The following is a 27,988-nucleotide window of genomic DNA, read 5'->3' as shown; positions in this document are numbered from 1 at the left end:
CCGAAAACACTAAATGCTAAATTGATGTGAGACTAGGAACACAGACTACGACCAGATCGAGAAAAGTCATTTATTTTCTGCAGACTGAAGTGTTCTTGACCCAAACCAAGCAATCGTGACATAGGGAATCTCAATGACAGGATATGCTTTGAAGAAAGAATTGAAAATGTTGGGCAAAAAAAGGACAGCTATACAGGAAAAGGGTAGTAGCTCATTAAAAAGAGTCAAATTCATAACATTAAAAAAAAGACAACACAACATCAACAGCCAAACAATAGCATTGTGACAAAAGCACGGTTCCCGACAAAACTAATGTTTAGAAAGGAGTAACTAATAAAATGTGATCAAAACAATTATTTACTACAGTAACTTGCAAAATTATACAATCCCCAGAACCAGTCACACCGCGCGCACACACACACACACACACACACACACGACAACCATTACCACAGCATTATAAAAACATGACATGTAATAAATACTAAAATAAGCCCGGTTTAAATCTGAAATAACTATCACTGATTAAAAGGACTACATTTGTGTGATATCCAGGTACAAATCAAATCAACAGTCAATATATTCCGGTAGAAAAAAAGCGATGAGTAAATGATCAATGTAACTGACATTCAATGATCAAAACACCTAAACGTCTACAAAAACACTAACCTCTAAACCAGGGTGACAATATTTACTCACAGTAAAAAACTATTCATTTTTTCCATTTGGCCCTGCGCAATATAATGAAAAGTTGCCCTGCTCAGAAACGTACATCATAGGCCTTCGGAGCACTGTGTATGGGACTATGGTATCAAATCAGAATGTCTATCACCAAGCGTTCCATCTCCCTGTATTCCCTGTCAGAATCATGATGGTTGTTAATGTAGCACACATACAGAACAATGGCTGCCGTTAATTTGATTCTCAGGTGAACTTCAGCAAACCAGTTAACTACGCAGACAGACACCAACGTCGATAGAAGGCTGATATCTCAAGCCAAAAGGAAATGATTCTAAGGGTCCTTGTAAATTGGCCGTATGTGACTAGAACCATTGGGTTACAAAGACGGCGTCCCATGGACTGGGATCATCCCTCATCCCTACTGCTGTCCGCAGTACCAACGTTCTTTCTTAATCTCAACCATATCATTAAAAACAGAGCGAGACTTCCAACAGACCCCCAACCACTGCCTCTCCGTTTTGCCACGTGATGAGCACTGTGTATCTATCCATAAGTGCTCTGTTGTAGAGGCCATGGCCTCCCTGTGTATGTATGGCTTGTGCTCATTCATGGCTTTTGCATTTCCCCTTTAGGACTCTCTCACTCCGCTTCTCTCTGACTCGTTCTACGACAGCGCTCCTTACCTCAGGTGCTGACAACATGCAAAACGTCAGCATCATGTCCAACTGCGTGCTCATCGTCACCCTGCTAAAAAGTGACTGAAAACTTCATAAGTATGATCTTAAAGCCGACGAAAATGTCTTCCGAGGTAAAGCCTCTGACCGAAATTTAGAAAACAATAGTCTAAAGCTTTGTTCCATTCAAGAAATGACACGTTAGTTCATTTCTTGAGAAAATGTATGAGATGGGACAAGCTACTGGTATAAATACATATATTTATACCATAGTCCTTGCATCATTCCGATAATGCAAAATGCCATTCAGCATATTCTTTCAAAGGAAAAAAGGGACGTGAACCCTTTTGTTTCATCTTAAGTATTGGAACTAGTCTTTTAGTTTGTTCATAAATAAGATCTTGGAATTTGGAGATTCTATATGACTTTGGACTTAAGAGGGGATATAACAAATCGAATCATCTCTGGTCTTTCAGAGCCAGTATTCCAATCTGTCATAGCGGAATTAAATGTGCTTTATTCTCCTAACTCCTTTCCTCCCACTCGTCCCCCTCCTCGGCTGCTAGCTCTTTTCTAGCTTCGGGGGTAGAGTTTGGTGTGGTGGCTGTGTTTTTAGGTTTGTTGTAGCGGCAGAGGCAGCTGAGGAAGATGATGACGAGGAGGAAGAGGAGGAGGAGCTCCGTCGAGTCTCCACACCTGTACTTGTCATCTTGAGCTTGCGTCGCTTTGCAAGGGGGGCGTTGTCGACACTCTTCAGAAAGAAGCCCTCCCTCTTCCCCTTGTTGAATGCCTAATGGAGAGCATGTACATACAATAATATAGCCTACTTATTCTATTACATTGCACATACACCTCCATTATATACACTCAGTGGACAGTCTATTAGGTACACCACACTGTTCACGAAAATGCTTCGCTCCTACAGATAGCGAGTCGCGTGGCCGTGGCTTACTATATAAAAATCTGGCAGACAGGAATCAAGGCATTCAGTTACTGATCGATTGAACGTTGGAAAGGGCAAAAAGACTGACCTAAGCAACTTTGAGCGTGGTATGATCATCAATGCCATGTGCGCCAGTTCTAGTATATCAGAAACGGCCATCCACCTGGGATTTTCACGCACGACAGTGTCTAGGGTTAACCGAGAATTGGGCGACAAACAAAAAACATTGAGTCAGCGGCAGTTCTGTGGGCGAAAACAGCTTGTTGATGAGAGGTGAAAAGAGAATGGCTAGAAGCTAACAGCTGGGCCACAAACAGGCAAATAACGGCCCAGTACAACAGTGGTGTGCCAAACGGCATCTTAGACCGCACAACTCGTCAGTCCTTGTCATGGATGGGCTTTTGCAGTTGACGAGAAAAAAAAGAAGCATCTCCAGTGGGCACGCAATCACAAACTTTACAATTGAGTGAAAAAACACATTGCCTGGTCTGACGAATCCGGGTTCCTGGCGCGTCATGCTGATGGCAGAGTCAGGATTTTGACGTAAGCAGCATGAGTCCATGACTCCATCCTGCCTAGTGTCAACAGTATAGGCTGGTGGCGGTGGTGTAACGGTGTAGGGAATGTTTGGTCCCTTGATATCAATTGAGCAATGTTTCAATTCCCCGAAGAATTCTGAATGTTCTGGAGGCAAAGGGGGCTCCGACCCAGTACTAGATGGTTGTACCTAAAACTGTCCACTAAGTGTATTTCTCTACTGTCGTTACATTGCACATACCATTTATTATATTAATATATTATAGTGTTTTTATAGTCATATTGTGTTGTTAGGCCTGAGACTAAGTCAATATATCCTCCAAAAAACAGCTTTTTACATGGGCTACCAACACATTCAAATAATGATTTACAAACTTGTCATTAAATACCAATGAGCTAATGATGCACGATTTTGCCTGGCATAGAAAAAAATTGGCTCTTTTGCAAGGACACGGTTTAGTGGAGCTAGCCAACTACACAGCTAACACAATGATTCAAACGGAAGTTGGAAAGACAGCAGACTGCATTTCATTTGACCTGTTTTCCTATTGACATTTCTTTGTATATACAGCACCAGTCAGAAGTTTGGACACCTACTCATTTAAAGGGTTTATCTTAAATTGTTACTATTTTCTATATTGTAGAATAATAGTGAAGACATCAAATCTATGAAATAACACATTTGGAATCATGGAGTAACCAAAAAAAAGTGTTACACAAATCTATTTCATATTTCAGATTCTTCAAAGTAGCCACCCTTCGCCTTGATGACAGCTTTGCGCACTCTTGGCATTCTCTCAACCAGCTTCATGAGGAATGCATTTCAATTAACAGTTGTACCTTTTTAAAAGATAATTTGTGAAATGTCTTTCCTTCTTAATGTGTTTGAGCCAATCAGATGAGGTGTGACAAGGTATGGGTGGTATACGGAAGATAGCCCTATTTGGTAAAAGACCAAGTCCATATTATGGCAAGAACAGCTCAAATAGGCAAAGATAAACAACAATCAATCTGGACAATTTCAAGAACTTTGAAAGTTTCTTTAAAGTGCAATCGCAAAAACCATCAAGCGCTATGATGAAACTGGCACTCGTGAGGACCGCCACAAGAAAGGAAAACCCAGAGTTACCTCTGCTGCAGAGGATACGCTCATTAGAGCTAACAGCCTCAGAAATGGCAGCCCAAATAAAAGTAACAGACACATTTCAACATCAACTGTTCAGAGGAGACTGTGTGAATCAGGCTTTCATGTTGCAAAGAAACCACTACTAAATTACACCAATAAGAAGAAGAGGCTTGGGCCAAGAAACATGAGCAATGGACATTAGACTCTCAACATACCCTCTCTGCTATGCAATCTGGTTTCAGAGCTGGTCATGGGTGCATCTCAGCCACGCTCAAGGTCCTAAACGATATCTTAACCGCTATCGATAAGAAACATTACTGTGCAGCCGTATTCATTGATCTGGCAAAGGATTTCGACTCTGTCAATCACCACATCCTCATCGGCAGACTCGACAGCCTTGGTTTCTCAAATGATTGCCTCGCCTGGTTCAACAACTACTTCTCTGATAGAGTTCAGTGTGTCAAATCGGAGGGTCTGTTGTCCGGACCTCTGGCAGTCTCTATGGGGGTGCCACAGGGTTCAAGTCTTGGACCGACTCTCTTCTCTGTATACATCAATGATGTCGCTCTTGCTGCTGGTGAGTCTCTGATCCACCTCTACGCAGACGTCACCATTATGTATACTTCCGGACCTTCTTTGGACACTGTGTTAACAACCCTCCAGGCAAGCTTCAATGCCATACAACTCTCCTTCCGTGGCCTCCAATTGCTCTTAAATACAAGTAAAACTAAATGAATGCTCTTCAACCGATCGCTACCTGCACCTACCCGCCTGTCCAACATCACTACTCTGGGCGGCTCTGACTTAGAATACGTGGACAACTACAAAGTGCCATCCGTTTTGTCACCAAAGCACCATATACTACCCACCATTGCGACCTGTACGCTCTCGTTGGCTGGCCCTCGCATCATACTCGTCGTCAAACCCACTGGCTCCATGTCATCTACAAGACCCTGCTAGGTAAAGTCCCCCCTTATCTCAGCTCACTAGTCACCATAGCATCACCCACCCGTAGCACGCGCTCCAGCAGGTATATCTCTCTGATTACCCCCCAAAAAATTTCTTCCTTTGGCCGCCTCGCCTTCCAGTTCTCTGCTGCCAATGACGGGAACGAACTACAGAAATCTCTGAAACTGGAAACACTTATGTCCCTCACTAGCTTTAAGCACCAGCTGTCAGAGCAGCTCACAGATTACAGCACCTGTACATGGCCCACCTATAATTTAGCCCAAACAACTACGTCTTTCCCTACTGTATTTATTTTATTTATTTAGCTCCTTTGCACCCCATTATTTTTATTTCTACTTTGCACATTCTTCCACTGCAAATCTACCATTCCAGTGTTTTACTTGCTATATTGTATTTACTTGGCCACCATGGCCTTTTTTTGCCTTTACCTCCCTTATCGTATATAGACTTGTATTGACTATGTTTGTTTTATTCCATCTGTGTCGTTGTACAATGGGGCAAAAAAGTATTTATTCAGCCACCAATTGTGCAAGTTCTCCCACTTAAAAAGACGAGAGGCCTGTAATTTTCATCATAGGTACACTTCAACTATGACAGAAAAAATTAGAAGAGAAATCCAGAAAATCACATTGTAGGATTTTAAATGAATTTATTTGCTAATTATGGTGGAAAATAAGTATTTGGTCATTAACAAAAGTTTCTCAATACTTTGTCATTGCCAACAAAGGGTATATAACAGAGGTCAAGTGTTTTCCTTAAGTCTTCACACACTGTTGCTGGTATTTTGGCCCATTCCTCCATGCAGATCTCCTCTAGAGCAGTGATGTTTTGGGGCTGTTGCTGGGCCACACGGACTTTCAACTCCCTCCAAAAATGTTCTAAGGGGTTGAGATCTGGAGACTGGCTAGGCCACTCCAGGACCTAGAAATGCTTCTTACGAAGCCACTCCTTCATTGCCCGGGCGGTGTGTTTGGGATCATGCTGAAAGACCCAGCCACGTTTCATCTTCAATGCCCTTGCTGATGGAAGGAGGTTTTCACTCAAAATCTCACGATACATGGCCCCATTAATTTTTTCCTTTACACGGATCAGTCGTCCTGGTCCCTTTGCAGAAAAACAGCCCCAAAGCATGATGTTTCCACCCCCATGCTTCACAGTAGGTATGGTGTTCTTTGGATGCAACTCAGCATTCTTTGTTCTCCAAACACGACGAGTTGAGTTTTTACCATATTTTGGTTTCATCTGACCATCTGACCAATCTTCTTCTGGATCATCCAAATGCTCTCTAGCAAACTTCAGACGGGCCTGGACATGTACTGGCTTAAGCAGGGGGACACGTCTGGCACTGCAGGATTTGAGTCCCTGGTGGCGTAGTGTGTTACTGATGGTAGGCTTTGTTACTTTGGTCCCAGCTCTCTGCAGGTCATTCACTTGGTCCCCCGTGTGGTTCTGGGATTTTTGCTCACCGTTCTTGTGATCATTTTGACCCCACGGGGTGAGATCTTGCGTGGAGCCCCAGATCGAGGGAGATTATCAGTGGTCTTGTATGTCTTCCATTTCCTAATAATTGCTCCCACAGTTGATTTATTCAAACCAAGCTGCTTACCTATTGCAGATTCAGTCTTCCCAGCCTGGTACAGGTCTACAATTTTGTTTCTGGTGTCCTTTGACAGCTCTTTGGTCTTGGCCATAGTGGAGTTTGGAGTGTGACTGTTTGAGGTTGTGGACAGGTGTCTTTTATACTGATAACAAGTTCAAACGGGTGCCATTAATACAGGTAACGAGTGGAGGACAGAGGAGCCTCTTAAAGAAGAAGTTACAGGTCTGTGAGAGCCAGAAATCTTGCTTGTTTGTAGGTGACCAAATACTTATTTTCCACTATTTGCAAATAAATTCATCAAAGATCCTACAATGCATTTTTTCCCTCATTTTGTCTGTCATAGTTGAAGTGTACCTATGATGAAAACTACAGGCCTCTCATCTTTTAAAGTGGGAGAACTTGCACAATTGGTGGCTGACTAAATACGTTTTTTTGCCCCACTGTATGTGTCAAACTGCTTTGCTTTATCTTGGCTAGGTCGCAATTGTAAATGAGAACTTGTTCTCAACTTGCCTACCTGGTTAAATAAAGGTTAAATTAAAAAAATAAAAAAATTATACAGTGGAAATCTGTCCTTTGGTCTGATGAGTCTAAATTTGAGATTTTTGGTTCCAACCTCCATGTCTTTGTGAGACACAGAATAGGTGAGTGGATGATCTCTGCATGTGTAGTTCCCACCGTGAAGCATGGAGAAAGAGGTGTTATGGTGCTTTTCTGGTGACACTGTCTGTGATTTATTTAGAATTCAAGGCACACTTAACTAGCATGGCTACCACTGTCATCAAGGCAAAGGGTGGCCACTTTGAAGAATCGCAAATATAAAATATATTTTGATTTGTTTTACACTTTTTTGGTTACTACATGATACCATGTGTTATTTCAGAGTTTTAATGTCTTCACTATTATACTGCAATGAAGAAAATAGTGAAAATAAAGAAAAACCCTTGAGTGAGTAGGTGTGTCCAAACTTTTGACTGGTACTGTATCTATAAAAACAATATACCAATTCATGATTTCGACTGGCTGAGAAAAGCTGCCCTTCTGTCTGTCTGGCCCCTACACATTCATTACTGTGTGGGACAGCTAGAGATCGAATTTCAATATTGAAACATTGCTGCAAAAGTCAGAGACAGATGGCAAGGTTTATACACGCCTCTGCTGTTGAAAATCAATTGCTAGTCTAAAAGAAATGGAAGATAATGTCTAGATGATTTTTTACAGTGGAGATCTAGTTGATAAATTGCCTGGCTGGGCTGATGAGACAGTGGATTGATTGCACAGGGAGATGGAACAGTAAATAGGCATTTCAACATCATAGCCTTAGCCGGTGGTAACTTGTGGAACAGCTGGGACACGGTTTTAACCAATCAGCATCCAGGATTAGACCCACCCATTGTATAAATACTCATATACTATATTTTTTTGACTTGATAGTTTTATTGAATACTTTTTTATAAAATGTTGCACTGTTTGAGAGAAGAGCTTGCAAGTAAACACTTCATTGTACAATACGCAGTACTCTGCAAATGCCAAATTGACTGATTTGGTTGGGAGAGTAGGAAAAATAAAATAAAAAAGTTAAAAGGAACACAAACTACTTTTTCCTCAATGGATTTGAGTAAAAAAAAGAAAAAAGATAGAGTTCCATTACCTTGTAGGTGGCGTTGACATAGGAGCGGACGATGGGGCCACTGGACTCGAGCACATCTGGGGTGCAGAGGGGGGTGGAGGATAAGATGGCCCCGCCCTGCAGCCAGCTGTTCTCTCTCAGAGCAGACAGCTTGAGACGCCTCTCTGGATCCACCGTCAGCAGCCCTGAACACAAACAGGGGGGGGGGGGATTGGTTTAGAAGAGTTAGGGAAGGAGAGCAAAAATGAGAGGTGGGGCAGAGAGGGGTAAGGAAGGGTAGGGAAGAGCAGAGAAAGCAAAAGGGAGTGACAGATAAAGGGGTTCCATTATTTATTTTTTTAAATATATATTATATATATTAGTGCCTTCGGAAAGTATTTGGACTCCTTGACTTTTTCCACATTGTTAGATTACAACCTTATTCTAAAATTGATTAAATAGATGTTTTCCCTCATCAATCTACACACAATACACCCTAATGACAAAGCAAAAACAGGTATGCATATTTTTTTCTAATTTATTCAAAATTGAAAACAGAAATATCACATTTACATTAGTATTCAGACCCTTACTCAGTACTTTGTTGAAGCACCTTTGGCAGCAATTACAGCCTTGAGTGTTCTTGTGTATGACGCTACAAGCTTGGCACACCTGTATTTGGAGAGTTTCTCCCATTCTTCTCTGCAGATCCTCTCAAGCTCTGTCAGGTTGAATGGGGAGCGTCGCTGCACAGCTATTTTCAGGTCTCTCCAGACATGTTCGATCGGGTTCAAGTCCGGGCTCTGGCTGGGCCACTCAAGGACATTCAGAGACGTGTCCCGAAGCCACTCCTGCATTGTCTTGGCTGTGTGCTTAGTGTTGTTGCCCTGTTGGAAGGTGAACCTTCGCCCCAGCCTGAGGACCTGAGCTCTCTGCAGCAGGTTTTCATCAAGGATCTCTCTGTACTTTGCTCCGTTCATCTTTGCCTTGATCCTGACTAGTCTCCCAGTCCCTGCCGCTGAAAACACCCCCAGAGCATGATGCTGCCACCACCATGATTCACCGTAGGGATGGTGCCAGGTTTCCTCCAGATGTGACGCTTGGCATTCAGGCCAAAGATTTCAATCTTGGTTTCATCAGACAAGAGAATCTTGTTTCTCATGATCTGAGTCTCTTCCATCTGGCAACTCTACCATAAAGGCCTGATTGGTGGAGTGCTGCAGAGATGGTTGTCCATCTGGAAGGTTCTCCCATCTCTCTGTCAGTGACCATCCGGTTCTTGGTCACCTCACTGACCAAGGCCCTTCTCTCCCATTTTGGATGGGCGACCAGCTCTAGAAAGAGTCTTGGTGGTTCCAAGCTTCTTCAATTTAAGAATGATGGAGGCCACTGTGCTCTTGGGGACCTTCAATGCTGCAGAATTTTTTGGTAACCTTCCCCAGATCTGTGCATCGACACAATTCTGTCTAAGAGCGCTACGGACCACTCCTCATTTTTGCTCTGACATGTACTGTCAACTTTGGGACCTTATATAGACAGGTGTGTGAGTTTGCAAATCATGTCCAATCAATTGAATTTACCACAAGTGGACTCCAATCAAGTTGTAGAAACATCTCAAAGATGATCTATGGAAACAGGATGCACCTGAGCTCAATTTTGAGTCGCATAGCAAAGGGTCTGAATACTTTTGTAAAAATGTCTGAAAACCTAATTTTGCTTTGTCATTGTGTGTAGATTGCTGAGGATTTCATTTTTTAAAAATGCTGTAACGTAACAAAATGAGGAAAACGTCAAGGGGTCTGAACACTTTCCGAAGGCACTGTATGTAGTGAACAGATGGGAAAAAATGATGAATTGCATCAATGTCAATGAGTGAATTAGGAGGGATGCACAACACACCTTTCACAAGCTCTTTAGCCTCGTCTGACACACCCTTCCAAGCCTCTCCAGCCAAAGAGAAGTCACCCTCTTTAATCTTATGCATGATGTCGGCCGCATAAGATGAGGTCATCCCCGCCCGCTGCTGCTGCTCACTCTGAAAGGGCACCTGTCCTGACAGCATGGTGTACTGCCAGAGAAAAACACAAACATCATCAATAACATAACGATAATTTGTTTTTACTAATGACACATTACAGAGTCAGTCAGTAGTGTAAGTACCAGGATGACCCCAAGGCTCCAGAGGTCGCAGGCCTGGTCGTAACCGGTGCTGTGGAAGAGCTCAGGAGCAGCGTACTGCAGTGTGAAGCAGGGAGTCTGCAGGGGGGCGCTGCCTGCAGGGCACAGTCGGGCAAAACCAAAATCTATCACCTTGAGCACCGAGTCCTCCCCCTCGTCTGCAAACAGCACATTCTGCCAGGCGGAGAGAGAGCGAGAGCAGTGAGTGGGCAGTGAAGGAATGACTCCGTCAACAGAAGGTTACATTCATTGGCTGATGTAATGGAGCAACAAATGTCAATTTATTTCACCCTGAACCAACAAAATACAATAGGCCATGCTTAGTGGTTTTTACAGCATTGCTAAACACCTTGATCTCATTACACTCACTGCCTGCAAAATTTGGTCGGTGTAATATTGCAGCCATTTCAATGTGTGACTTCTTCCTGGCCATATATTTCTATAGTTTCTAGAATATATTCAGACTCCCTCTCTGTGAGTCAGTCTGTTGGCCCACCTCTGGTTTGAGGTCTCTGTGCACCACTCCAGCCTCGTGCATGAAGCCGACAGCTGACACCAGGCTCCTGAGAAGCTGACTGGCCTCTGCCTCCCCAAACAATTTCTTCCTCTTGATCCTCTCCAGCAGCTCCCCCCCACGCAGCAGCTCCATCACCAGGTATGTATGGAACTGAGAGAGGGAGGAAGAGATAGGGGTGATTGAGAGGGAGATGGGAGAAGAGAGAGAGAAGATAAGGTTGTGTCTGTGATGAGAAAATTGTTTATTGCTGCATGATTGCTTAAGTTTCCCAATATATTCCCCAAATGTCAAACATCATTGTGATTCGAGTCCTGCCACCTTGTAAGTAAACACAGCCAATGAGAAGAGAAAGAACACCTGACAGTTTTGTCAGTGCTTGAATGTGTGTCTGCTGATGGCATTTCTACCATCATTGTGTACCTGATCAGTGTAGACCTCATGCAGTTTGACGATGTTGGGGTGAGCCTCACACTGCCTGAGGGCAGCAATCTCCCTCTGAGTGTTTACTTCCATTCTAACGAGACAGAGTCACACAGGAGACAGAGAGAGACAGACAGACAGACAGAGAGAGAGAGAGAGAGAGAGAGAGAGAGAGAGAGAGAAAGAGTTCAAAGGCATTCATGCACCAAAGGTCAACAACACAAACCACCTCAGTGCACCAAACAGGTATGGTAAATCATTGGAATAGAATATATTAAAACACAGCAGCGTGAAGTGTGTAATTCATCATGCTGGTATAACAATGACACATTGCATTAGTGCGTGACGGTCTCTCAGCCAGCGCCACGCCCGGCTCACCTGCGGCTGATGATCTTGACGGCGTACTCATGGCCGCTCTGGTGGTGTCGACACTTCCTGCACACAGAGAAGCTACCCTCGCCCAGGGGCGCCCCCTGCAGGCACAGCTCATACAGCTGGAAGAACGTAGAGTCCTGCAGAGGACAAGAGAGAGGGAAGTCAAGTACAAACTACACCGGAAACTGTGGAATGTGTCAAAATGTGCTCCACTGCAGGAAATGTCCAAATCCTACCCTTGCTAAATGTGAAAATGTTGCACATAGATTTTTTTTAATACTAATGAAGCACAGGTTGAGCTCATGTCAAACAGTGTTGTACATAAGACCCTCTCTGGATACATTCCAGTGATAGTTATTGTGTCGTCAATTGCCACTGGAAAATAGGCGTTTGACAAATCACTGACTTAATAGACCCAGAGGAAAACAGATATTTTTTTTTCATTTCGGTTGATGAAAACGAGGTGAAATTATCTCTGTGACTAAAATATGACTAGTAAGTGAACTGGATAAACATTTTTACAAAGCTTGAGAGCTTTTTTTGTAAGTCTTTCTCAACGCAATGTTGCAATTCTGTTATTGGTGGGAAATAAATACCATGCGAAGGTCATTCATGATTCACCTCTCTGCCCGGCAACCGTTATCCAATCTGGCAACAACAAATCATTGCTGCAAATAAGGCCCACGCCATGGCTACTCTACCGGTGGTACAAGCTCCCGGTAGAAAAAGGGCCGATGTTTGGAGCCATCTTCTCAATTCAAACAAGACCGAATGCAACGATTCCTCAGTGTTTGCACCCACAAGTTGACAGGGAATAAAATAGTACCAACCTCAAGGCACATCTGATAACTCAGATAACAACAGATTGATAATCCTAGCTAGATAGTTTGTTGCAACCTATCAGACCACAACTGATGACAGTACTTCAATTACAATATAGCTACAGTATGTCAAGGGGTGGGATTTTTATCTGCTGCAGAGTAATGTGTTCTTCTGCTAACTTGGCTGTTGGGTAGAGAATCATGCGGTAGGGTGTTATGCAGAAAAATGTGTTGGTAGGACCAGGCTATGTATGTTTGTGCACATGGAAGTCAGTGATTTGTGTTTACTATAGTTTACTAAGGCACAAAAAAAATACAAATAAAGTGACTAAAATGAAAGGATTTAGTTGACTAAAATGGCCCACTGTTTATCATTTTAACAATAACGAGACTAAATAATTATTCAAATTACAAAAATGTGACTAAGACAATGATATTTTATACAAAATGACTAAGACTACATTTTTTAAAAATGAAAGAAAGTGCCAACATTAACACCGATACATTTCACCGAACCTCGTCTATCCTGCGGCCATGAGAGGATTAGTTCCATACCGCTAACATAGCACTGCGACGGACAGTGGCTGAGCCCGGCCGGTCTGCTCCCATCTGGCCCTCCATGAAGTCACCCATCACCACGTTCTTGTTGAACAGAATGGAGGGAGCAACAAAGGAGTAGCCCTGAAATGGAAAACAAGAGTCTTGTGTATGTAGGGTGTCTTCCTGTAACAGTGGAAGCACACAATGTGTATTTAACGAACCTGGAACAGGCGGTCAGTGCTTGGTGGGGTGCTGGCTGGAGAATAGACAGGATTCATGCCAGTGAACTCCTCAGCAAAGTTCCCTGTATCCAGCTCACTCCTGATCTCTGGTTTGAATGGGCTGACTACCTTCTTCTCAGCAAGGTCTGACCAACTGAGACCCTATGAATATAGAGCAATGGAAGGAGAATGGTGAGCAGAGTGTGTGTATGTGTGTGAGCACGTTGGAAGAGAGAGAAGGAGATGGGCCTAGAGACAGAGAGTGGCAGGAGAGAAGAGGAGCACCTTGAAGAAGGCATGACTTTTGATGTCCTCGGCCCCTCGTGGTCCCGAGCCTAGTCTCTTGTGGGGGTCTTTAACCAACAGCTTCCTCAGCAGGTCCTGAGCCACGACTCCGATCATAGAGGGGAACGGCGGTTCGCAGCGCAAGATACGCCTGAGAGAAGGGCAGGAGGGGGCGGGCCGAAGAAGAGAAACAGGGAAGAGCAATCGCTTTGCCTTCAGTGCCTTCAGAAAGTATTCATAGCCCTTGACTTACTCCACATTTTGTTGCTACAGCCTGATTCAAAATGGATTCAATATAAAATAAATGTATCTCACCCATCTACACACAATACCCCACAATGACAAAGTCAAAATGAAATGCAGAAATCTCTCATTTTAATCCCTTTGCTATGGTACTCCAAATTGATCTCAGGTACATCTCATTTCCTTTGATCATCTTTAAGATGTCACTACAACTTGATTGGAGTCCACCTGTGGCCAACTCAACTGTTTGGACAGGACTTAGAAAGAAACACACCTGCGAATATAAAGGTCCCACAGTTGACAGTGCATCAGAGCAGAAACTATATCATGAACTCCAAGGAACAATCAGAATTGTGATGAGGCTGATATCTGGGGAAAGGTTAAAAAACATTTCTAGAGCGTTGAACATTTCCAAGAGCACAGTGATCTCCTTGGAAAACATATGGAACTACCCAGACTCTGCCTAGAGCTGACCGTCCGAACAAACTGAGCATCAGGGCAAGGAGGACGTCGGTCAGGGAGGTGACCAAGAACCCAATGACAATTCTGACAGAACTACAGAGTTCCTTGGTTGAGATTGGAGAACCTACCAGAAGGACACCAGTCTGTCTCCACAGCACTTCACAAAACTGGGCGTTAAGGGAGAGTTGCCAGACGGAAGCCACTCCTGAGAAAAAAGCATGACGGCATGCCTGGAGATTGCAAAAAGGCAAGTGAAAGACAGATCATAAGGCATAAGATTCTGCAGTCTAATGAGACAAAAATGTTACTCTTTGGACAGAATGCAAAGCGCCATGTCTGGAGAAAACTAGGCACAGCTCATCACCCGTCTAACACCATCCCTACCGTGAAACAAGACTGGTAAGGAGAGAAGGAACAATGAATGAAGCCAAATACAGGCAAGTCCTTGATTGCGAGCCTGCTTCAAAGTGCAAATGACCTGTAGGAATGCTCAACCATGTCGCTCATTCAGCCAAAATAAACTTTCAATCGGGTCTCCCCATTAAGAAACGAGTCGCAGTCAGAGGCCGAGCCTCCTCTGGTCTCTCCTCTGCCCGTTACAGGGTCTGAGACATCAAAGCCTCCCACCATTAGCTCTGACAAATTGAAAACCCTAGTTTTTTGCGACTCCATTACCAGCAGAATTAGACTTAAAAAGAATCATCCAGCGATCATACACTGTTTACCAGGGGGCAGTGCTACCGACGTTAAGGCTAATCTGAAGATGGTGCTGGCTAAGGCTAAAACTGGCAAGTATAGAGAGTATAGGAATATTGTTATCCACGTCGGGACAAACAATGTTAGGATGAAACAGTCAGAGGTCACCAAGCGCAACATAGCCTCAGCTTGTAAATCAGCTAGAAAGATGTGTCGGCATCGAGTAATTGTCTCTGGCCCCCTCCCAGTTAGGGGGAGTGATGAGCTCTACAGCACAGTCTCACAACTCAATCGCTGGTTGAAAACGGTTTTCTGCCCCTCCCAAAAGATAGAATTTGTAGATAATTGGCCCTCTTTCTGGGACTCACCCGCAAACAGGACCAAGCCTGGCATGCTGAAGTGACGGACTCTATCCTATCTGGAGGGGTGCTCTCATCTTATCTATGAACATAGACAGGGCTCTAACTCCTCTAGCTCCACAATGAGATCGGATGCAGGCCAGACAGCAGGCTGTTAGCCAGCCTGCCAGCTTAGTGGAGTCTGCCACTAGCACAGTCAGTGTAGTCAGCTCAGCTATCCACATTGAGACCGTGTCTGTGCCTTGATCTAGGTTAGGCAAAACTAAACATGGCGGTGTTCGCCTTAACAATCTCACTGGAATAAAGACCTCCTCCATTCCGGTCAGTATTGAAAGAGATTGTGATATCTCACATCTCAAAATAGGGCTACTTAATGTTAGATCCCTCACTTCCAAGGCAGTTATAGTCAATTAACTAATCACTGATCATAATCTTGATGTGATTGGCCTGACTGAAAAATGGCTTAAGGTTACACTAGTGACCATATCCTCCACGCATCCCACAAAGGCTAAGGTGTTAATAACATTTAAGAAACCAAATGTCAATAAAAAAATTAATTAATTAAAACACTGCGTTCTCATCTTTTGAGCTTCTAGTCATGAAATCTACGCAGCCAACTCAATCACCTTTTATAGCTACTGTTTACAGGCGTCCTGGGCCGTATACAGCGTTCCTCACTGAGTTCCCCGAACTCACATCGGACCTTGTAGTCATTGCAGATAATATTCACATGGAAAAGTCCACAGACCCACTCCAAAAAGCTTTCGGAGCCATCATCGACTCAGTGGGTTTTGTCCAACATGTCTCTGGACCTACTCGATGCCACAGTCATACTCTGGACCTAGTTTTGTCCCGTGGAATAAATGTTGTGGATCTTAATGTTTGTCCTCATAATCCTGGACTAAATAGGACCACCATTTTATTACGTTTGCAATCGCAACAAATCATCTACTCAGACCCCAACCAAGGATCATCAAAAGCCGTGGCTATAAATTCTTGGACAACCCAAAGATTCCTAGATGCCCTTCCAGACTCCCTCCACCTACCCAAGGATGTCAGAGTAAAACAAATCAGTTAACCACCTGAGGAACTTATTTTAACCTTGCGTAATACCCTAGATGCAGTCGCAGCCCTAAAAACAAAAAACATTTGTCATGAGAAACTAGCTCCCTGGTATACAGAAAATACCCGAGCCCTGAAGCAAGCTTCCAGAAAATTGGAACGGAAGTGGCCCCACACCAAACTGGAAGTCTTCCAATTAGCTTGGAAAGACAGTACCATGCCGTATCAAAGAGCCCTCACTACTGCTCCATCATCCTATTTTTCCAACTTAATTGAGGAGAATAAGAACAATCCTAACTGTATTTTTGATACTGTCGCAAAGCTAAATAAAAAGCAGCATTCCCCAGGAGAGAATGGCTTTCACTTCAGCAGTGATAAATTCATGAACTTCTTTGATGAAAAGATCATGACCATTAGAAAGCAAATTACAGACTCCTCTTTAAATCTGGGTATTTCTCCAAAGCTCAGTTGTCCTCAGTCGGCACAACACTGCCAGGACCTAGGATCAAGGGAGACACTCAAGTGTTTTAGTACTATATCTCTTGACACGAAAATAGTAATGGCCTCTAAACCTTCAAGCTGCATACTGGACCATATTCCAACTAAACTACTGAAAGAGCTGCTTCCTGTGCTTGGCCCTCTCATGTTGAAGATAATAAAACGGCTCCCTATCCACCGGATGTGTACCAAACTCACTAAAAGTGGCAGTAATAAAGCCTCTCGTGAATAAGCCAAACCTTGACCCAGAAAATATTTAAATACAAAAAAAACAAATTAAAAAATAAACAGCCTATATAAAATCTCCCATTCCTCTCTAAAATTGTTTTAAAAGCTATTGCGCATCAACTCACTGCCTTCCTGAAGACTAACAATGTATACGAAACGCTTCAGTCTGGTGTTAGAACCCATCATAGCACTGAGACTGCACTCGTGAAGGTGGTAAATTACCTTTTAATGGCGTCAGACCAAGACTCTGCATCTGTCCACGTGCTCCTAGACCTTAGTGCTGTTTTGATACCATCGATCACCACATTCTTTTGGAGAGATTGGAAACCCAAATTAGTCTACATGGACAAGTTCTGTCCTGGTTTAGATCTCATCTGTCAGAAAGATATCAGTTTGTCTCTGTGGATGGTTTCTCCTCTGACAAATCAACTGAACATTTCGGTACCATCGATCACCACATTCTTTTGGAGAGATTGGAAACCCAAATGAGTCTACATGGACAAGTTCTGTCCTGGTTTAGATCTCATCTGTCAGAAAGATATCAGTTTGTCTCTGTGGATGGTTTCTCCTCTGACAAATCAACTGTACATTTCGGTGTTCCTCAAGGTTCCCTTTTAGGACGTCCATTGTTTTCACTATATATTTTACCTCTTGGTGATCTCATTTGGAAACATAATGTTAACTTTCACTGCTATGCGGACGACACACAGCTGTACATTTCTATGAAACATGGTGAAGCCCCAAAATTGCCCTTCCTGGAAGCCTGTGTTTCAGACATAAGGAAGTGGATGGCGGCAAATGTTTAACTTTTAAACTTGGACAAAACAAAGGCGCTAGTTCTAGGTCCCAAGAAACAAAGATCTTCTGTTGGATCTGACAATTAATCTTGATGGTTGTACAGTCGTCTCAAAACTGTAAAGGACCTCAGCGTTACTCTGGACCCTGAACTCTCTTTTGACGAACATATCAAGACTGTTTCAAGAACAGCTTTTTTCCATCTACAGTTGAAGTCGGAAGTTTACATACACTTTAGTCAAATACATTTAATTAAACTCAGTTTTTCACAATTCCTGACATTTAATCCTAGTAAAAATTCCCTGTTTTAGGTCAGTTAGGATCACCACTTTATTTTAAGAATGTTAAATGTCAGAATAATAGTAGAGAGAATGATTTATTTAATATTTGATTTCTTTAAATCACATTCCCAGTGGGTCAGAAGTTTACATACACTCAATTAGTATTTAGTAGCATTGCCTTTAAATTGTTTAACTTGGGTCAAACATTTTGGGTAGCCTTCCACACGCTTCCCACAATAAGTTGGGTGAATTTTGGCCCATTCCTCCTGACAAAGCTGGTGTAACTGAGTCAGGTTTTTTAGGCCTCCTTGCTTGCACACGTTTTTTCCAAGTTCTGCCCACAAATGTTCTATTGGATTGAGGTCATGGCTTTGTGATGGCCACTCCAATATCTTGACTTTGTTGTCCTTAAAGCCATTTTGCCACAACTTTGGAAGTATGCTTAGAGTCATTGTCCATTTGGAAGACCCATTTGCGACCAAGCTTTCACTTCCTGACTGATGTCTTGAGATGTTGCTTCAATATATCTACACAATTTTCCTTTCTCATGATGCCATCTATTTTGTGAAGTGGACCAGTCCCTCCTGCAGCAAAGCACCCCCACAACATGATGCTGCCACCCCTGTGCTTCATGGTTGGGATGTTCTTAGGCTTGCAAGTCTCCCCCTTTTCCTCCAAACATAACGACTGTCATTATGGCCAAACAGTTCTATTTTTGGTTCATCAGACCAGAGGACCTTTCTCCAAAAATGATGATCTTTGTCCCCACGTGCAGTTGCAAACCGTAGTCTGGATTTTTTTTGGCGGTTATGGTACAGTGACTTCTTCCTTGCTGAGCAACCTTTCAGGTTATGTTGATATAGGACTTGTTTTACTGTGGGTATAGATACTTTTGTACCGGTTTTCTCCAGCATCTTCACAAGGTCCTTTGCTGTTGTTCTGGGATTGATTTGCACTTTTCGCACCAAAGCACAGTCATCTCTAGGAGACAGAACGCATCTTCTTCCTGATCGGTAAGACGGCTGCATGGTCCCATGGTGTTTATACTTGCGTACTATTGTTTGTACAGATATACGTGGTACCTTCAGGCATTTGGAAATTGCTCCCAAGGATGAACCAGACTTGTGGAGGTCTACAATTATCTTTCTGCTGATTTCTTTTAATTTTCCCATGATGTCAAGCAAAGAGGCACTGAGTTAAGGTAGGCCTTGAAACACATCCACAGGTACACCTCCAATTGACTCAAATTATGTCAATTAGCCTATCAGAAGCTTCTAAAGCCATGACATCATTTTCTGGAATTTGCTAAGCTGATTAAAGGCACAGTCAACTAGTCTATGTAAACTTCTGACCCACTGGAATTGTGATACAGTGAATTATAAGTTAAATAATCTGTCTGTAAACAATTGTTAGGGAAATTACTTGTGTCATGCACAAAGTAGATGCCCTAACCGACTTGCCAAAAGTATAGTTTGTTAACAAGAAAATGGTGGAGTGGTTGAAAAACAAGTTTTAATGACCCCAACCTCAGTGTATGTAAACTTCTGACTTCCGACTGTACGTAACATTGCAAAAATCTGAAACTTTGTAGCCATGCTTGTGTCACTTCTAGATTAGACAACTGCAATGCTCTATTTTCCAGCTACCCAGGTAAAGCACTAAATAAACTTCAGCTAGTGTTAAACATGGCATTAGAATCTTGACTAAAACCCCCCCCCCCAAAATGATCATATTACTCCAGTGCTAGCCAATCTACACTTGCTTCCTGTTAAGGCTAGGGCTGATGTCAAGATTTTACTGCTAACTTACATGGGCTTGCTCATATCTATCTTCCCAATTTGGTCCTGCCGTACATAACTACACGTACGCTATGGTCACAAGACGCAGGCCTCCTAATTGTCCCTAGAATTTCTAAGAAAACAGCTGGATGCAGGGCTTTCTCCTATGGAGCTCAATTTTTATGGAATGGTCTGCCTAACCATGTGAGAGACGCCAATTCAGTCAACATTTAAGTCTTTATTGAAGACTCATCTCTTCAGTAGGTCCTATGATTGAGTGTAGTCCGGCCCGGGGGTGTGAAGGTGAACGGAAAGGCACTGGAGCGATGAACCACCCTTGCTGTCTCTGCATGGCCGGTTCCCCTCTCTCCACTGGGATTCTCTACCTCTAACCCTATTACGGGGGCTGAGCTTACTGGAGGGGTGTGTCACTTGAGTGGGTTGGTCAACTGGCAGCTTTATTAAATTGCACCCGCAAAACACCAGTCTCAACGTCAACAGTGAAGAGGCGACTCCTGGACGCTGGCCTTCTAGGCAGAGTTGCAAAGAAAAAGCTGTATCTCAGACTGGCAAATAAATACAAAAGATTAAGATGGGCAAAAGAACAGAATGGGAGAAAATCCCCAAATCCAGATGTGCAAAGCTGATACAGACAAACCCAGGACGTCCTTAAAGCTGTAATTGCCGCCAATGGTGCTTCTGCAAAATATTGACTCAGGGGTGTGAATACTTACAGTACCAGTCTAAAGTTTGGACACACCTACTCACTCAAGGATGTTTATTTTTACCATGTTCTATATTGCAGAATAATAGTGAAGACAAAAACTATGAACACATATGGAATCATGTAGTAACCAAAAAAAACGTGTTAAATCAAAATATATTTGAGATTCTTCAAAGTAGCCACCCTTTTGCCTTGATGACAGCTTTGAACACTCTTGGCATTCTCTCAACCAGCTTCACCTGGAACGCTTTCCAACAGTCTTGAAGGAGTTCCCACATATGCTGAGCACTCATTGGCTGCTTTTCCTTCACTATACGGTCCAACTCATCACAAACCATCTCAATTGGGTTGAGGTCGGGAGACTGTGGAGGCCAGGTCACCTGATGCAGCACTCCATCACTCTCCTTCTTGGTCAAATAGCCCTTACACAGCCTAGAGGTGTGTTGGGTCATTGTCCTATTGAAAAACAAATTATAGTGGGACTAAGTACAAACCAGATGGGAAGGCGTATCGCAGCAGAATGCTGTGGTGGTCATGCTGGTTAAGTGTGCCTTGAATTTGAAAATCACAGACAGTGTTACCAGCAAAGCACCCTCACACCTCCTCCTTTATGCTTCACGGTGGGAACCACACCTGCAGAGATCATCCGCTCACTTACTCTGCGTCTCACAAAGACACGGCGGTTGGAACTAAAAATCTCTCATTTGGACTCAACAGACCAAAGGACAGATTTCCACCGGTCTAATGTCCATTGCTCGTGTTTCTTGGCCCAAGTCTCTTCTTCTTATTGGTGTACTTTAGTAGTGGTTTCTTTGCAGCAATTCAACCATGAAAGCCTGATTCATGCAGTCTCCTCTGAACAGTTGATGTTGAAATGTGTCTGTTACTTGAACTCTGTGAAGCATTTAATTGGGCTGCAATTTCTGAGGCTGGTAACTCTAATGAACTTATCCTCTGCAGCAGAGGTAACTCTGGGTCTTCCTTTCCTGTGGCAGTCCTCATGAGAGCCAGTTTCATCATAGCGCTTGATGGTTTTTGCGACTGCACTTGAAGAAACTTTCAAAGTCCTTGAAATTGTCCAGATTGAGACATTATGGTTAGTCAAATTAATGATGGATAGTCGTTCCTCTGTGCTTATTTGAGCTGTTCTTGTCTTAATATGAACTTGGTATTTTACCAAATACCGCTATCTTCTGAATACCACCCTTACCTTGTCACAACAACTGATTGGCCCAAACGCATTAAGGAAAGAAATTCCACAAATTAACTTTTAACAAGGCACAACTGTTAATTGAAATGCATTCTAGGTGACTACCGCATGAAGCTGGTTGAGAGAATGCCAAGAGTGTTCAAAGCTGTCATCAAGGCAAAGGGTGACTACTTAGAAGAATCTGAAATATAAAATACATTTGGTTACTACATGATTCCATATGTGTTATTTCATAGTTTTGATGTCTTCACTATCATTCTTCAATGTAGAACAGTAAAAGAAACCTTCAATGAGTAGGTGTGTCAACTTTTGACTGGTACTGTATGTAAATGAGATTTCTCCATTTAATTTTCAATAAAATGTGCAAAAATGTCTAAACATGTTTTCACTTGGTCATTATGGGGCAGTGTGTGTAGATGGGAGAGAAATCCATTTTGAATTCAGGCTGTAAGACAACAAAATGTGGAATAAGGGGTAAGAATACTTGCTGAAGGCACTGTGAAGGCACAGCTCTCATTACAAGACAACCATTATGGCCATAAAGAACATGATTGAAAAGAAACAGCTTACCAGAATGTCTAATTAGGCTGCAGGCTTTATGTTACACATAGAACGCAGCACAACTCATTCATTTGTTATTGTATTCAGACAGCGAGATAAAGACAGGGAGAAAGAAGCCACCGTTACAATAGATGTCATTATTTTGATAAGTAGCCGAGGGCCACGGGCAATGATGAAAGAGTTGGATGGAACCATGGTGTGTGTGTGAGGAGGGGTGGATGACACACAGCACTCACTTGGACACCTCACTCTGGGAGTTCCTCTCCCCCTCCAGTGTGAATGGGGACGCCCCCGTCAGCAATTCAAACATCAGGATACCCAAACTCCACCAATCTACTGACTGGGGTGGGCAGGAGAAAAGGGTCAAAAGGAAGAATGAAAAAAATAAAAAATACAAGAAAGAGAATACATTTGTGTTCTACAGTAATTGATGTCTAATGAACCGCCGTAGCTCATAGCCATGCCCCGAGTGATGGGTTAACTCTTACCTTTCCATGACCAGACTTCCCCCTGATGATCTCTGGAGCCATGTACTCTATGGTGCCACAGAACGAATACGTCCTTTCCTTCTGTAGTGGGGGGGGATAAAAACAAAAGTCTCAGTCTGTAGTGACAAAAATATATGCATGGATGGATGGATGCATACATGCACAGATTGCGTCCACACAAATAGAGGCATCAATGAAAAAGGTATTTTTGTCGTACCTCCTCCTCAAGGAACTCTTTGCTGAGCCCAAAATCTGTCAGCACCAAATGTCCCTCGCTGTCTAATAGGATGTTCTCCAACTTGATGTCCCGGTACACGATGCCGAGCTGTACACATCATACAGAGCAAGAAGTTGTTTACAGGATAACATAACATTAACAGATAAGAGCAAAGTATCCAGACGAAATTGTATCATGTAATAGGACCACAGATACAATTAAGGAATGGAATATCAGCAAGGTTATGTAAAGGACAGAGGCGCTCGATAACATACCTTGTGTAGGTGCTCCAGTGCCAGGATAATCTCCCCGATGTAGATCCTCACCTCTTCCTCAGAGAAGTGATCCCGCTGGTACAAGTGTGTGAACATCTCCCCTCCGCTCACATAGTCTATACACAGACAGATACAGATAACACTTGAATAGAAAAACACACACACATACACAGGCAGAAACACAGTATACACACACAGAGACACACTTTCAGCACTTCCAAGGTCATAGCCAGAGAGTTCCACGTATGGGTTTGTTTGATCCAGCGCTCACCCAGGATGAGATGGAGCTTGGTCTGGGTCTGGAAGGCGTAGTGCAGTGTGACCAGGAACGGGGACTGGCGGATGTGCTCCAGCACCTGTCTCTCTGTACGCGTGTGCTCCGCTGTCTTCGCCTTCTGAACGATGGCTGCTTTCTTCAGCACCTGAGACGTTATCATCAACAGGTAGGTCAACCCGTCCATGAATTCTCCCCACATCAGACAATGTCAACGCTTTGGGTTGCCTTTGGACCAATGTCAAAGACGATACAGAGACTCACCTTCATGGCATACAGCTTCCCTTCATCGTGACCACTGTTCTTCCTGACCAGAAACACTTTCCCGTAGGCTAGACAGAGACAGAGAGAAAAGGTTGGAAACATTTATCACATTTATTGGAGCCCCTACCACCCACCACATTTACAACCTTAACTTTTTTATTCTAAATGTTCCACAAAAAAATAAGACAGTAAAATTAAGTTATCCAGGGTGCTATCCCGAGTGGTGCAGTGGTCTAAGGCACTGCATCTCAGTACAAGAGGCTTCACTACAGTCCCTGGTTCGAATCCAGGCTGTAATCACATCTGGCCATGACTGGGGGTCTCATAGGACGGTGCACAATTGGCCCAGCGTCGTCTGGGTATGGCCGGGGTAGGCCATCATTGTAAATAAGAATTAGATCTTAACGGACTTGCCTAATTAAATAAAGGTTCAATTAAAAAATTATAATCATATACACTGAGTATAAAAAATCATTATGAAGACCTGCTCTTCTCATGACAGACTGACCAGGTGAATCCGGGTTAAAGCTATGATCCCTTATTGATGTCACTTGTTAAATTCACTTCAAATCAGTGTAGATGAAGGGGAGGAGACGGGTTAAAGAAGGATGTTTAAGCTTTGAGACATGGATTGTGTATGTGTGCCATTCAGAGGGTGAATGGACAAGACAACAGATTGAAGTGGCTTTGAACAGGGTATGGCAGTAGGTGCCAGGCAAGAACTGAACTGCTGGGCAAGAACTGCCACACTGCTTGGTTTTTCACACTCAACAGTTTCCCGTGTATATCAAGAATGGTCCACCACTCAAAGGACATCCAGCCAGCTTGACAACTGTGGGGAGCATTGGAGTCAACATGGGAGGAACATATTAGGAAGGCGTTTAGTCCGTTTATAAGCAATATAGTCAGTTTATAAGCAATCGACCCAAGATCGGCGCAGTGAGCCTCACCTCCTGTGCCCAAGACTTTGAGAAGCTCAAAGTTCTCCATGCCCACTCTCTCAGAATGGCCTGTGAGGTTCGCTGGCAGGGGGGGGGGGAGAGTACAGTATCAGTGTTTGCATGCACACAACACACCCTCACGCAGGCAGGCACACACAGAAAACATAGCAGAGCACAGTAAACTGAATATTTTGTGACATTCGTCCATGGCTGTGTTCCCAGGTGTCATGGTTCCCTGAGATACCACCACTCATCAAAATATAGCACATCAATCTGCACCTGAAGACAACTGAACACAGCTTGAACATACACTACTACTTCTGCTATTGTTGTGTCAGTCAAGGTCAGGATGCAATTGTGTCAGGAAACAGATATTGATCCACACAGAATTACAGAAACTCCAAACAATCACTTTTAAGCTTACATAGAGCCCTAGCCCAATAGCTAAATTACAGAAGGCAATATTTACCCAAAGTGTACCACATCTTGAAATCCTTTGGCAGATTCAGATAATCAATTATGAAACAGTGCAGAGCTAGATTGCCTGATTAATCAGACTGTGCTACACAATTGAATTGGTATACAGTCAAACAGGAGCGCAAAATCGTGGACATGTTCCGTACAAAGCTAGAATGTTTAATAAAATGACGTTTGAACTTACTCTACGGTTGGGCTATCAACTGCTCGAAATGTAAGACAAAATATCCCCAGGAAAGTATTATTAAACCGACTTCGCAACCCAGGTCTGTGTGGCGATCAAGACGTGTTTGCTTATGACCGAAGGCACGTGCACAAGACAGAAGTGCATGCATACGAACCAAAGTCTCACGGGTGTTTATGTGGTTTTGTGCACGTGCCAGGTGATAGAAATGTAAACTACACTACTGGTGCTCTAGTCTAAAAAGTTGTATAAACAATACTTTCCTGTGAATACTTTGTCTAAAATGTAGAGCAGCTGAAGGACCGACCTTACAGACAAGCAGTAGAGTAAGTTAATTGCACTAAACATTCTGGCTTGTAAGGGACATTAACACTATTTCGTACTCCTATGTTTCAGACTGGATACCAATTCCATTGTGTAGCACAGTCTGATTAATCAGGCAAAGCGCTAGTTACGTTGATGGTTACTTACCATTGGTAATCTCATGTTTGACAGTGCAGGCTTTTCTCCGGATCCCTGTATCGGAGTCATCGCTACTACTACTACTACTATCCGAGCCGTCCCCAGACATATCAAATATTTATTTGGCTACTCTTCAAATGAAATAAACCGATTTAGCTATATTCGTATGTGTGTTCTATAACCCAAGACGCACCAGATGTGATGTATAGTCAGAGAAAATGAAAAGTTGAGGCTTATACGATTTCATTTGGGGGCTTTTGTATGCCTTGTGATCATGGTTGTGTTGTTGTGTTTTCTAAACAATATCATTGCTGCACTAAATCCCCTAGACATCCTGCTGTTCCGCCTAATCTTCAGGCGCACATTGATTTCCACGACACGACAATGATGATCGTCTGAGTCAGAAATCACGGCTTTACTTGTACTGAAGGGTAAATACTAGCACCATCTACCAAATATAACTATCACTGTAAAAAATAAACCAGTTATCGTCAATCTGTAGCTAGCTAACTAACTGTGCCCATAATGAGGATGTTGTTTCCTATTACGACAGACAAACTGCTGCTGATCTCTCTAGCACTGACCTGGTTACAATGTAGCGCCGATCTGACCAGACAGCGTTAAACTGGCTACATAGTAGCCCATGTCTTGCTTGCTAGCTACCTTTTGCAACAATATATTTTGACAAACTGAAACTAGCTAGTCATTTGTAGCAAAGCCGCAAGAAACAATTACAACTAACTAGCTAACTTCAGTAATACCACAACGCTAACGCTATGTGAAAGCTCGCTAACTTCACAACCTAGCTATCTTGTCAGAGATAGCTAGCCTGCCTACTGACAATCGGTTAATTTTTAATTTCATAGCAAGCTTACTGTTGATAGCATGTCGCGAATAGTTTTTTTTTATCCGGTTTCGTCCGGATAGGATGTGACTCGCGCTTAAGATATGCACCTTATGTGTCCAATTCATTTGACAACGATGACTGAAAAACTAGCTACCGGTAGGTTAGCTATCTAGCTAGTTGATGTTATGGCTGGGATTCCGTAGTACGGAAGCCGCAATGTTACACCTTTCAGAACTTTTGGAGAGGCCTGTTAGACCTCTGAAGTTGGTTTCTGCAGCAGGTGACATTTTTTCTGATATGAATGAGGATAGCAAACTAAGTTATGACAAGGATGATTATTATTATGTTTATATTGATTAATTATCGGCTATTATTTTTATTTAACCTTTATTTAACTAGGAGAGTCAGTTAAGATCAAATTCTTATTTACGATGACGGCCTACCCCGGCCAAACCCGGAGAACGCTGGGCCAATTGTGGCAGCCCTATGGTACTCCTAATCACGGCCTGGATTATAGTTAATTATAATTACTCAGTAATTTTATCTAGTAGGCCTACACCTAATTATTTCCACTTGTTTAATCTTATTCCATACAATGTTGGTTGTATTTCTGGTTTGCATAATAAACCACATATACTGTATGTGAACAGTACATTTATCCCTTCTCCACATACATTTTTGTCATTTAGCACAGGGTTCCCGAACACTGTCCCCCGGGTGCACGTTTTGGATTTTGCCCCAACACTACACAGCTGATTAAAATGAAGCTTTGCTTATTTGAATCAGCTGTGTAGTGCTACAGCAAAAACCAAAACATTCTTAAGTAATTTGCACACTTTTTAAAAGATATATAGATTTTTATTTTTTTGCTCTGCTCCCCCTTGAGAATCGAGCCCACAACTCTGGCATTGCAAGTACCATGCTACACCAACTGAGCCACACGGGACTTCATGGCCTTCCTGTATGATGACTGCTGGGGCAGCAGTTGGAGTATTATCCCTGCGATTAGCAGAGTTGTGAAGGGTGTCAGGACAGAGGACACAGACTCACAGCTTTCAATTGCATTACTGACATCAATCATCATCTCCTTAATCCTATTCCTCCCTGTGACTGACACTTAGAGAGGTGAGGAGGGGTTTAGTGAAAGGCAGAGGAAGAAAGAAATG

At 43.0% G+C, this 27,988-nt stretch overlaps 1 protein-coding gene across 3 annotated transcripts; it reads right to left on the bottom strand.

The window, feature by feature from the left end:
• Positions 1-56: 56 nt before the first annotated feature.
• Positions 57-27,045, bottom strand: LOC110534004 (ribosomal protein S6 kinase alpha-4). Of its 3 annotated transcripts, none has more exons than XM_021618621.2 (18): positions 25,985-27,045; positions 24,862-24,933; positions 23,912-23,979; positions 23,645-23,795; positions 23,374-23,489; positions 23,099-23,206; positions 22,882-22,962; positions 22,630-22,733; positions 13,497-13,647; positions 13,212-13,373; positions 13,006-13,131; positions 11,633-11,766; positions 11,255-11,348; positions 10,814-10,984; positions 10,300-10,491; positions 10,039-10,207; positions 8,182-8,345; positions 57-2,145 (listed from the first exon to the last, which is right to left on the bottom strand). In XM_021618621.2, the coding sequence occupies exons 1-18, from the start codon at positions 26,082-26,084 to the stop codon at positions 1,918-1,920; spliced, it is 2,391 nt and encodes a 796-aa protein (XP_021474296.1). In that variant the 5' UTR covers positions 26,085-27,045; the 3' UTR covers positions 57-1,917. The 3 variants fall into 3 exon arrangements, with proteins under 3 accessions (XP_021474296.1, XP_021474298.1, XP_036846290.1); XM_021618623.2 differs by lacking the exon at positions 25,985-27,045 and adding an exon at positions 25,514-25,668; XM_036990395.1 differs by lacking the exon at positions 25,985-27,045 and adding an exon at positions 25,322-25,473.
• Positions 27,046-27,988: the final 943 nt, after the last annotated feature.

The sequence above is a fragment of the Oncorhynchus mykiss genome, chromosome 10 (assembly GCF_013265735.2).
Source record: "Oncorhynchus mykiss isolate Arlee chromosome 10, USDA_OmykA_1.1, whole genome shotgun sequence".
In the NCBI taxonomy this organism is placed as follows: domain Eukaryota; kingdom Metazoa; phylum Chordata; class Actinopteri; order Salmoniformes; family Salmonidae; genus Oncorhynchus; species Oncorhynchus mykiss.
The sequence above is the reverse complement of the archived record's forward strand: the minus strand, read 5'-3'. Positions and strand labels throughout refer to the sequence as shown.